Consider the following 12,258-nt stretch of genomic DNA (forward strand, 5'->3'; position numbering starts at 1 on the left):
TTCACGCTACAGCAGACTCCGTCAAGCCAGCCCAGGGCCTGAAACCACAGTCGTCAGCACGGACCCCAGGAATAAACATCTCCTCCTTTTGCAGCTTCAAACATACCTAAATCTTCCAAGCTCTTTCGAGAGGAAGAAGGACCCCTGATTCCTAATGCTGTTAGGGGAATATAATTGCCACGAGGACTGCACAATGACAGAGACTCAGTCTGCCTCCCGGGGTCACACTCTGGCAGCATTTTCCAGAAGCTTCCCCTTTGTAGAACAAAGGTCAAGCTGCAGCCAGCGTTGACCCTGGGTATTTGGCCACTGGATGGTAGGGGAGCAAAGGGGGCTCCCCACCCCCTGGTCAGCAATACGGATTATATCTACACTGGCTCACAGCACTACCACACAGTCCACTCTGCTCCTCCTTCTTGGATCCTTCTACTCTCTCAATTCATCCCCCACCTGCCCCGCTTGACACAGTGTAATAATGAGCTTAAATAGCGTAAGTGGTCCGAGATGTTTTCTCATTGCAAGTGTGCAGAACATAAACTATAAACCAATTCAGATCCGCCAACCCCCACCTTCCCCTTCTGCCCACTGTCTCCCCATCTGTGCCCAGAAAACCAAGAGAAGAATTAGAAGCTCTCCATAGAAGTGCAACTGGGTGATATTATTTGAGTCTCGTAAGTTACGAGCAGGACGCTATTGATTTTTATATACTTTTTAATAATTGGCTCCTCCGAGGGCCAGGGCATAATTCTCTCGCTAGAGCCTCATGGGAAAGCATTATAGGCATCACTGGCTCCAACTGACAGATGGAGAAACTGAGCCTCAGAGAAGCTGCATAACGTCAAGGCCACAGGGCGGCCAAACATACCAATATCATGCAAATCAGGAAGAGAGGCCAGTGGGACATCCTTCAGCTGCACCTTCCACGTGACATTCACTCCTAAACGCTCCCCGGTCAGACACTCCACCTGCACCGCGGATCCGTCGCAGACAGGAATGGAAACGGGGGTCCCAAAAGTCTGTGCCTACATGGAGACAGACGCTTTTAGTTCAAGAACACAAAGTCGGGGGCGCCTGGTTGGCTCAGTCGGTTAAGTGTCTGACTTTTGATTTTGGCTCAGGTCATGATCTTGGGGTCATGAGATTGAGCCCCGAGTTGGGCTCTGTGCTGGGCGTGGAGCCTGCTTAAGATTCCCTCTCTCCCTCTGCCCTCCCCACTCATGCTGTCTCTCAAAAAATATATAGATAGTAGATAGATAGATAGATAGATAGATAGATAGATAGATAGATAGATTTTTTTTAATTTTATTATGTTATGTTAGTCACCATACAATACATCATTAGTTTTTGATGTAGTGATCCACAATCAATTGTTTTCGTATAACACCCAGTGCTCTATGCAGTATGTGCCGTCCTTAATACCCATCTATTTTTTAAGATGTTATTTATTTATTTATTTGAGAGAGAGAAAGAGCAAGCACAAGCAGAGGGTAAGAGCAGAGGGAGAGGGAGAAACAGACTCCCTGCTGAGCAGGGAGCCCGACTCTGGACTCGATTGCAGGATCCCAGGATCACAACCTGAGCTGAAGGCAGACACTTAACAGACTGAGCCACCCAGGTGCCCCCTCCCCACCAAAAAAAAAAAAAAAAAGAACACAGAGTCAGGAGCCAACTTTGCTGAGCCCACACCAGGTGCCAGAACATGCCTTCTGTGACTTCCTTCTACCCTCCCTTCAACTCTACCCCAGAAGCAAGGCACTACTAAACCCCTTTCCCCTCTGAGGAACATGAGGGGCCAGTTACCCTGGCACAAATCAAAGCTGACTCCTGATCATGCTGGACTCCTTTTCCCTATTGCATTAGTATATTACTGATTAAAATCTGTCCTGACCAATTTAACTAGTGTCTGGCTTTGTTTTATCTTTGACAGTCCTCTGCCTAAAACCATGCCTAGCCTGTAATAGGCACGCAAACGTTTGTTAAATGGGAGAATGGAGGAAGGACGGAACAAACGAACAAGTTTGGTGTAATGAAAGTCTAAATGGACTTGGACTTAGCTCTGTGAAATCCTGGGCAACTTGCTTACTCTCAGTGGGCTTTAGTTAACACACTTACAACTCAAGGTTACTGATGCTCGCTCACAGGATGCAGTAATAATTAGAGATAAGGAAAGTAGAGCTTCTAGTCTGGTGCCAGGAACACAGCCTGGGCTCAATAATTAATACATATTACTGCTCGTGTTGTCAAGTATATTTCTTTGGATAAAAGGTGGCAATCTACGTTTCTGTTTGTCTTAGAATCACAACTCTCTGTATTTGGTTTTGTGAAAATGTATGTTCTCCAAAATTCTTAGCATAAGGGGTTAAAACCGAGCTGCTCTATGAGTTACCAAGCTTTGAACAGAACAACTTATTTAATTGAATGACTTTCATTTTTTTAAGATTTATTTGAGAGAGAGAGAGTGAATGCACATGAGCAGGGAGAGGGGCAGAGGAAAGAGGGAGAGAATCCTCAAGCAGACTCCCTGCCGAGCGCAGACCCCAACACGGGGCTTGATCCCAGGACCCTAAGATCATGCCCTGAGCCAAAATCAAGAGTCAGATGCTTAACCGACTGAGCCACCCAGGTGCCCCAAATTGAGGGACTTTTAAAGACTCCCTCTGTGAATACTTGTGATTTCAAATCACAGAAGCCCTTGCCTATTACAGAGCTAAAAACTCTGATATTGATTATTCGCGGCACTAGGTCTGTCTGCTGGCATGCAGTATCCTCCTTCCAGGGACGATCCATAACGCCTTCTAGCGGGTTTGTCGAAGGCACATCTGGCACAGTGGTTCAGGGAGTGCACCTGGCATTTCAGTCTTCCTCCAGCCTTCCTCCACAGGTGGTGGTAGTAATCTGCAGGCGTTCACAGCTCTGTCCCCATGTCATCAGCCTGGCTCTACCATCCCCAGCTGTGTAACTCTGGACAATTATGTTAACCCTCCAGGCTTCCTGCCCCTCATCCACAAAACTGGACTAACAATAGGATCCTCATGAGGATCGCTAATCCACGCCAACAACACGCCTTGCCTGGCACATCGTGAGTGCTCAGCACACATCTGATCTGACAGCTTTATGCAGAAAGAATGGCCAGCGATGATTACAGATTCCACCGGCACCACTATGTGATTAGCCTTGGCCAAAGGACTTTCTCATTCTGAACCTCACTTTGCCTACTGGTAAAATGAGTGAGAGTTGAACCCTAGGTTCATTGGGGCCCTGAGGTCCTCTGCCACCATGACCCTGAGCCCAGTCCAAGCCCCCAGTCGTGCAGAATTTGGTCAGGCACATACCTGGATCTGACAGAAGCCGCGGGCCACCAGCTCGTCTAATATGAAGACCTGGAAAGCGAGCAGCAAGCCTGCGTACTCAGCACTGCACATCTTGCCTGGTGGGAGACGGAGCTGGAAGTGCCCTTGGGTCTGGAGGGTCTGCCACAGCTGGGGCCCTGCACGCAAGCACCGGAGGTCAGCAGACATGGGAAACAGACCACTTGGATTCTTTTCTTTCCTTTGTTTTTTTTTTTTTTTCTCTGCAAAAATCACCCTTCTTCATTTAGCTTAGAACACACAAGCACTACCATCTTGCACTATCGTCCTCAGAGTCTAAACACTCCCCAGCATGACGGCTTGTCTCTGAAATTACTGAGCACCCTCACGGCAAGCTCAGTCCTGCCTCAGCTTCTAAACCAGGCTGCTCTACATTTTGGGGGTCCTGGACATTCTTCTTGGAAAATCTTCCATATTATCTTGCATTCACACAGGGCCACTACATACGATTTTGCCAATTAAGAGGGGACACCATAGACTATATGAAAGACATACTCTAAGATTGTTCAGGGCACAACCTACAGAGTCATACACAGCGGCCCGGCACACAACATTAAGAGCTCAAGACCCATTCCCCTTTTCTCCCAAGTGCTTTGCTCTAGATCCTGTCTTGAATAGCCTGGTCTTAATTTCTGCTTAGGACACTTTGTCACCATCAAGGGGACAGACCATTTATTTGTCCAACTCATATTGACCTTTTTCTGGTTAACATTTTCTTAGGGGGGAAAGGGGAAAAGGGAGAGGGAGAATCCTAAGTAGACTCCATGCTCGTTTCAGAGCCCAACGTGGGACTTGATCCCACCACCCTGGGATCATGACCTGAGCCAAAATCAAGCATCAGGCGCTTAACCAACTGAGTCACCCAGGTGCCCTCTGGATAACATTTTCTATTCTAGAAATCTTTGCCACAAATACTGTCTTCTGACAGCCACCCAGAGCCTCGTGACAGTCCCAGGATCTGGGCCTCTCTCTCAGACACCCCTCCAGTGCCCTGGATGGACCCAGTACCGGGTCCCAGCATCTTCCCCTGCCCTGCCAGGCTGTGAGTAACCATGGCCGGCCTCAGCCAAGGCAGATACACTCAGAGCTCAAAGTTGCCTCACAGCCACGTGGGCATGCAAGCAGGCTCAGTGGGAGAGCAGGAGAGAGGATCTCTGCCGATATTCAGGGGGCCCAGACCCACAGCGATCAGAACTGATGCCCCCCTGGAGGGTCCAGGCCCCAGCTCTGCCAGGCATTAGCCGTGGAACCCCAGACGGACCCAGGAGAGAGGTTCGTGAGTCAGCGTCACTCTCAGAGGCCAGACAAATAGCTCTAGTTTGTCAACACCACAGTAACCGATATGGCCATCGGAACACCTACCTCCTGATTATACTCCTGTATCCAAGAGATCCCAGGAGAGCCCATAATGCTGGCAGTTCTCCCAAGGAACAGATTGCTCCAGAGAAGCCCCAAATAAAGCTTAACCCTAGGAGTCTGTGAAGCACATCTGTGCCTTCTAGAAGAACATGCTTCTTTGGGCCCTCTCTCTCCTGCTCCTGATGCCACCTGGCTTACTGTGGAAATGCTGCACTTGGGCGGGGGAAAATGCAAGTGCTCAGCCCTGAGCGCCGAGAAGCAGGGTGCTGGGCAGACTCACGCTGGCAGGCCTGGGGCTGGGGCGCCCAGGACACCCAGCGTCCTTTCTCGAGGCTGCAGACCAGCGGCCCTGGCTGGAGGGCGCTCCGATAGCCCGTGCGGCACAGCAGCTGACACCGCTGGACGGGGGCCCCTCCTGCGCCCGAGGCTCGCTCACACAGGATCACTCCACCAGCCACATCCGACGTGTTGAATGGCAGTGGGCACTGGGGGCCTGGAAGGAAAGAGGGCCGCCGTGGGAGCTAGCTGCACAAAGGGGCTCTGACTTCTCCCCTTCCCCGACGTGTTGAACGGCAGTGGGCTCTCAGTGTCCCTGAGGACCCACTGACTCGCCCTTCCCTCTCCCCTCTTGTCCCCTCCAGCCCCTCTGCCTCCGCAGGGCTGTCCATCCCTGAGCACAGCCTGCTTGCACAACCCAAGCCCTTCCCTCTGCCTGCCCAGCTGCCTAGAGGGTTCCTTTTTTGACCCCGCATTATCAGCTCAACATCTCCTGCTTCCTAACACCCTGTGTGGCTCTCCCAGGTGGACATAGAGAGCTCTCAGGCCTCCTGGGGTGCACCTCCATGTTGTCAATCCTCCCAAACTTACCATCTGCACTCTGGTCTCCCCACCACACGGAGCCAGGGCAGGAAAGGGGGTGCCTCTCCTCTGTTCCCCCAGAACACAAGCTCCGGGAATATATGTTAAATAAATGGGCGAACCAGTAAATGAAAGGACAGACACACTCAGTGGGACACTTTCATACCCAACCAGAGTTTTAGTTAATTACCTGACTCTCGAGCGGAGCCTAGCTGCATGCATGGGTCTGGTTTTGACAGCTGTGATCCACATGTGACTCGAGGGTACTTGGGGGCCTCCAAGATGGAGGATGACCCATTCTGACCTCCAGGGCACAGCCCGGGCTTCTTTCTAATACCAACACTGGCATCTGGCCGAGGTTTTGCAGTAATCAGCAGTGGGCTTGGTGAGTTGGTTCTCACCGAGTGCATGTGTCTGTGGGGATGGGGAGAGTCAGCCTGAGGGCTCAGGGGCCAGCCTGCAGGGCTTTGAATCCCAGCTCAATCATTTCCTAGCTGAGCATCCTAAGCATGTTAACTAACTTCTCTGTGACTCAGTTTCCTCCCCCTTTAAACGGCGAGGAGAGCAATGATGCCTACCTCCTAAGGATGGTGGGCATCAAAATGAATAAAGGTATGCAAAGAGCTTGGAGGAGTTACTGGAACATAATAAAGGTCATTAATGTTGGTCGTTATTATGAATAACAGCAAGAAGACTACATTACTGCCTGCACTGGAAATTTTAGGATGTGAATTAACCCTTTCAGAACAAAGAAGGAGCATTTGGTGCCCTACAAGGGTAAGCTTCCTATGACCATCATATCTGACAGTTACCACAAATTTTCGAGTTTGTGAAACTCTGTCATGATCTGTATTTAATTGCAACTTACTCAAAATAAGCCCATGAAGTAGGCAGCCCTGATATTATCATCCTCCCTTTACAGATGAAGAAACTGAATTTTGAGGATTCAGAGGGACAGAGCCAACGCTTAGGCACAGGTCCTTTGAATCTAACTGCTACCCCGGCAGACAAGGGCTACGCTTCCCCCTACCTGGTGCTGCTCAGAGATGGGAATGCACCCCCCCCCGACCCCCCACTGTCCTTTCCTCTGTGCTCCCTGCCACCAGCATATCTTCTTCGGAGCCCTCCACACTGACTGTTATAGCGGCCCGCTGATATCTCCAAGGGCCCGCCTCTATTCTGACTCAGGCAGAAGTCATCTCAGCGATGGGGAAAATGGAGACTCAGAGGAGCTAAGTGACCAGCCCAGGGATACACAGCTCGGTGACTGTGGGCTGGGGCTATCCTGAGTGCTTCCCCTGAACTGATTTTATCTTCAAAGCAACTCTGTGCAGGAGAACTGTTGTCACCTTCACCCCACAGGTGAGGACACTGAAGCATGGGGAGGTTAACCTTTCTGCTCTAAGTCCCAAGGCAGCCAGGAGGAGCCAGGCATGGCCCCCGAGGCTGTGCTCTGAGCCACCAGGCTGAGAAGTTACCAGAGACTATGTGAATGAATCTTAACAACCACTCGAGAAACTGCTACAGTGTTCCCTGTCCATTTCACAGACTGGGAAACTGAGGTCCAGAGAGGTTAAGGGACCAGCCCAGGGTCACCCAGCAAGGGAGTGGAAGAGTTGACATTCAAGTCTGCCTGGCCCCCACATCTGGTTTTCTCCTCCACGCTCTGCAGACACACCAGGAGGAAGAGCCTCTGTCGTTGAAGCTGGCTGTCCTGCTTGCTAGATGTGTGACTCCAGACATGCTAATGGACGTCTCTGAGCCCCAGTTTTGTCCTCTGTAATGTGGGGAGGTGGGACCGTTCTATTTATCCACATTGTTGGGAGGCAAAACTGAGCTAAGAGATGTGAAAAGCACCTTTTAGCGGGTAAGTCTCTGCACACAGGAGCTCCTATCCTGGAATCCGGCAAGGCCATGTCACACAGTCTTCCCAAACCTTATAGGAGCTGTGCTCCCGGACTGTTCCAGATGAGACACATCAGTCTATGTCCTTGGTGCCAGACAGTGAGGGCCACTGTTAGATGCCGAGGAAGCTGGATGCTGACCATTTCCACCCTTACTAAGGCCGACACCGCACCTCTGGGGGAAGGCCATGGCAAGGAGTTCCGCCCATAAATACCCATAGGGCACCTTCCACGTTTCCTGCTTGGTGACAACTGCTCAGGGCCCCAGAGATGAGCATGACAGGGTCCTGCCTTGTCCAGGCCCTGGACAAAGGAGCACCCCAGAGTTCGGGAGGAAAGGCGTGTGGGGAAAGGCATGGGCACACCACAGGAGGGGGAAGAGACAAAAGGGAAGGAGTCCCACAAAGAGAGGGAGCAGCTCTTCCTTCCACCCTGCTTTTGCAGCCTCTCCATCTCCTTCCAAATATAAAGATACATTTACAAATCCACAGCAATTCCTTTTACACATATAACCCACTAGGCCTAACAAAATGTCTCCCCAGCTCCAGAATGTTGCTGACAGACTACGAAATTTTAAAATAAAGCAATAAACCAATACAGGCAGCTAAGGAAAGGCAACTGCAATGAAATTAGAATCACAGCACAGTATTTCTCGATCCCACCAGATTCAATGCCCTAATTTGCAATAAATATTTTGCAGCATCTTCTTTACTGTCCTGAAACGGAATTCACAGAGAGTCTAACCTACTTGCTCATATAAATTTTAAAATGACCATAATGTCCTGTGACTTGAGTATATAGGAGAAATAAAAGGTAAGTAATTGAGAATCAAGTAATATATTTTAATCTGTAATCATGTGTTTTAATATTCTAATATATAGTTATCTGATAGATATTTCAATATTTGATACCAAAACAATTTTTTTTAACTAAAACTAAAAATAAATCAATGCCTCCACAAATTTCTGAAGCCTCCCAGCTGGGATGGACCCATCCCACTGAGATCCTGCCATCAGGCCCCCTTCCCCACTCGAGGATGGGGAGACCAAGACCCGGAACCCCCAGCAGGCTAGCACCCCAGCTTCTGAGTTGCCAGTTCTGGGGATCCCTGTACAGACTCTCCTGGACTTCAGCTCCAAGGCTGAGCACTTTTTGGAAGTAGACACAAGTTTTGGCATCATGAGAATCAACTGCAAGCCCACCCCTCCAGCCCCTCCCCATCTCTCCTCCGGCCCCCACTCTTCTGGTGCCTTGGGAGTCCTTCCCAGTCTGAGTAAAGGAAGAGATGAGCAGCACCCCCTACACACCAGCCCAGGAAGCCCCTCCAGGGGTCCCAGCTTACTCTCACAGGCTAGCTGGCTCCCGGCCACACGGGTCCCAGGCACCTCCTCTCCGCTCTCCAGGACACACCAGCAGCTGCCCTGGGCCGGGTCACACTGCACAGGGGAAAATCCTCGGTCCTCTGCCCTGCAGGCTGGGGTAGGGCCTGAGCTGGCTCTCCTGGACAGGACCCCACTCGAGAGTACTTCACAGAGGCTCGGGCCTGGACACAAAGACAAGCCAAATGGGCCCTTGGCCCACAGAGCTGCCACCACCCACCGCTCCAACTGCCACCCACCGCCACCCGCCAAAACCCACCTGCTGGGCCCTCCAGGGTCTGGGGTTGTCTTCCCAGTGGGGTGTGGGCTAGGGCAGGGCAAAGACTGGGCCTTGGTCAGATCCGTAACCCCCCTCCACACACACACACACACACACACACACACACATGCACATGCTCTGCTCTCAAAGAACGTAGAGCCTTTAAGGAGCTTTAACAAGAGCGGGGGGGATTATAGTGGAGAGTGCTAAGGAGAGCACGGACGATGTGCAGGGTAGTCTGGGAGCCCGCCAGAATCACCACACTTGGCTCTGGAAGGGAGGCCTCGAGGACGTCCAGAAGGACTGATGCATGGTCTGAGGAGGAAATAGGCAGGGAGGCCACAAGTACTGCTGGCGGCTGACCCAGAACACGTGAAGGCCCGGGGGGGAGAGAGCGTCCTCCTTCTTGAAAAGTCAGACTATAGTTTATAATACCCGGGTCCTGAGAGCAGGGGACGGGACAAAGAAGAGAAGCAAAGGAAAGTGCCGGAGCCACACGCTCCCAGGCCGATGAGCTGCAGTGAGGCGACTGGGCCCTGAGGACCCCGGGGAGGCAGAGGAGGGACATCAGCACCTTTGCACTTGAGGGACATCACCTTGACTTCACCATGGAAAGCAGATGGCAGTGCCAGGCCGGAGGCGATGCACAGCTAGCGCCCCCCAGAAAGCCCCTTGCGCTCCTTGCTTACACAGCACAGCCCAGTCCCCGCCAAAGAACCCACTGGGGCGAGGGAATACTGCGCCCATTTCACAGATGAGGAACCTGAGGCTTGGTGAGGGGAAAGGCTTCCACAGGCCTGGGACGGGGAGCCAGTGCTCACGGCAGGGGCCAGGGCAGGGGAAGAGGCAACTACTCACATGGGGCGCTGCTGTTCATGCCGGGTGGCATGCCCGCTCCCGAGGCCGGGTCCACACACCAGCTGCCGGCCTCCGACTGCTGCAGCCTGGCAAACTCTCCTGTCTGAGACAAAGCCGAGGGCACGTCACCCCAGGGAAGATGCTGTTGCATCGTCCACAGGTCAGCGGGCAGACGTCCAGAATGTTCCTTTCAAAACTACTGGTGATGGTTTCTCCAAAAAGAGAGGAAGATGCTATTCTGCTCCAGACCCTTGACAAACGTTCTTTGAATTGATGGTTACAAGCACCCCATGAGGCCAGGTCCACAGTTCTCTTCTTTTAGGGTGGGGGAAACTGAGCCTCAGAGAGGGGAAGCATCAGAGCATCATCCCACAGGTGGAGAACAGCAGAGCCGGGCTGGTCTAAACCCATCCAGCCCCAAAGCCCAGCTACTATCCTGCACCAAGCTCCCCCCAGTTCCAGAAATGATTTTCCACAAGCATCCCTAGGAGAAAGGGAGTCTGTAACATCTATAACAGAGAATAAAGAAATCAGTAGAAGGCAGCTATCCAGGCGACATATGGCTGGGTCCTCCTCTCCCAGACTGTCCTGGGACCAGCTGGGGAATACAGAGCAAGGCCCTTCAATCCACTGGGCCTCAGTTTCCCCACTAAAAGGAAAAGGAGGTAGGACTAGATTGAGGCTTGCACACACTCCTTCTAGGAGCTCTTGATGGTAGAAAATGTCACGCCTCCTACATCTGGAACAGAAAAGCATAAGAACCAGCAGGAGGACTGCAGAAACCCAGCCACCTGCCCAGCTTCCTGGCTGTCACTGAGTGCTTCCCTGAGCTTCTGCTGGCCACCTCCCATTTCATACCCTGCTGGGCCTTGTTCATGGGCAAGAAATGAGAGTAATAGCACCCAACATTCACAGGGAACATAAGCATGAGGACCACTCTGTGCCAATCCCCCCACACCCAGAGCATCACTCACTCCCTAGGAGGCAGGGACCCTACTGTCCCCTTTCTGCACAGAGAGGCCCAGAGAGGTCAGGTGAATACCCTGGTTCCATAGCTTGGAAGCTATGCAGGTAAAATTCAAGCAAAGGTTTGAGAACATTTTACAGGATAAAGGCTTAAAATTGAGAACATTCTAGTCATTAACTGAACTTCTCCTAGGGAGTTGGGTCAAAGGCACAGCCATCCGGTTGGGGCAGTGGAAGGCTTGGGTCCTGTTCCCGGCGCCTGGGGCCTCCCCGGGAGGCAGGCTGAGAAACCACCTAATCAGAGTCTGCTCAGAATCGCTCTTCCCTCTGGCAGAAGCTGTGGCTTCTACCTCTCCTTCTCCGTGGGCTGACACTGGTACCCTGGTTCCCTGTTCCAGCAGGAGGGGGTCGTTAGCCAAGATGAAAAGCTAAAGAGGCTCATTTCTCTGTAAACTCAGTAGTAACTGGAATCCATGTCCACAGTGAGCAACAGCAACAATAATAAAGAATAATAATAAGGAAATTTCGCTCAGTGATTTGTAGTCTGACTAACTTCTACATGGCTGATTTCATCCGGCTTCCAGAAACCGCTGGGGGCTGAGCAGAGACTGCCATCACTCGGCAAGTAAGCGGTTAAGACTCCAGCAAGAATCCTTTCTTTGGGGGTTTTGCATCAGTTCCTGCAATCATCCAGCAATCTGAGAACAGTAATATTACAATGTCTTCCCTTTATATTAAGAAACAGATATGATGGGTGTATCAATGTAGCCAAGATGACTTTGGAAAAGCACAGCAGCAAGCATTTAAGTGCAGATTATTTTGCAAAGAGTTTTCATGGAAGGTATTTCCTTAGGGCCTCAAAACAATCCTCGCACTAGGTAGGATAAAAATGCGGCCCAATCTTAGGATCAAATAAAGCAAACTGGAGCACAGAGAAGGTAAGTAAATTGCCCAAGGTCACACAGCCAGGGCCTGCCAGGGAGAAGATGAAAGCCCAGGCCTAGAACTACCTGTGAGTTTTTAACTAAAACAAGTTTATTGAAAACTAGAAAAATCATCCTCAGTGTATGGGAGAAAGTTCTGGCTCCCACCTCAAACCCTCCTGGGCCTTCAGAGCCTTACCTCTAGGCAGGTGGGGATGAACAGGTCTTTTGGAGATGGGTTTCCCTGGGATGCAGCCTGTTTCCAACTGGAAAGCAGCCCACTGGCTTGAGATGTCTCACAGGCGGTGGGGCCTGAGACAGAGAGTGAAACTCTTAACTGACCGGCCGTGGGTCCCCAGGGGAGAGCGGGGAGCCCAGGCAGGT

The 12,258-nt window shown here is 51.4% G+C and overlaps 1 protein-coding gene across 1 annotated transcript in view; it reads right to left on the minus strand.

The window, feature by feature from the left end:
• The window catches only part of LOC118534997 (thyroglobulin), a 104,993-nt gene extending 101,324 nt beyond the window's left edge, over positions 1-3,669 (minus strand). Inside the window, exons 1-2 of the mRNA XM_036091135.2 lie at positions 3,333-3,669; positions 866-1,022 (exon numbers count right to left, since the gene is read on the minus strand). Coding sequence (XP_035947028.2) covers positions 866-1,022; positions 3,333-3,518 — 343 coding nt within the window. The 5' untranslated portion in view covers positions 3,519-3,669. The remainder of the gene's footprint in view (positions 1-865; positions 1,023-3,332) is intronic.
• Positions 3,670-12,258: the final 8,589 nt, after the last annotated feature.

This window comes from Halichoerus grypus, chromosome 5 (genome assembly GCF_964656455.1).
Source record: "Halichoerus grypus chromosome 5, mHalGry1.hap1.1, whole genome shotgun sequence".
Classification (NCBI taxonomy): Eukaryota; Metazoa; Chordata; class Mammalia; order Carnivora; family Phocidae; genus Halichoerus; species Halichoerus grypus.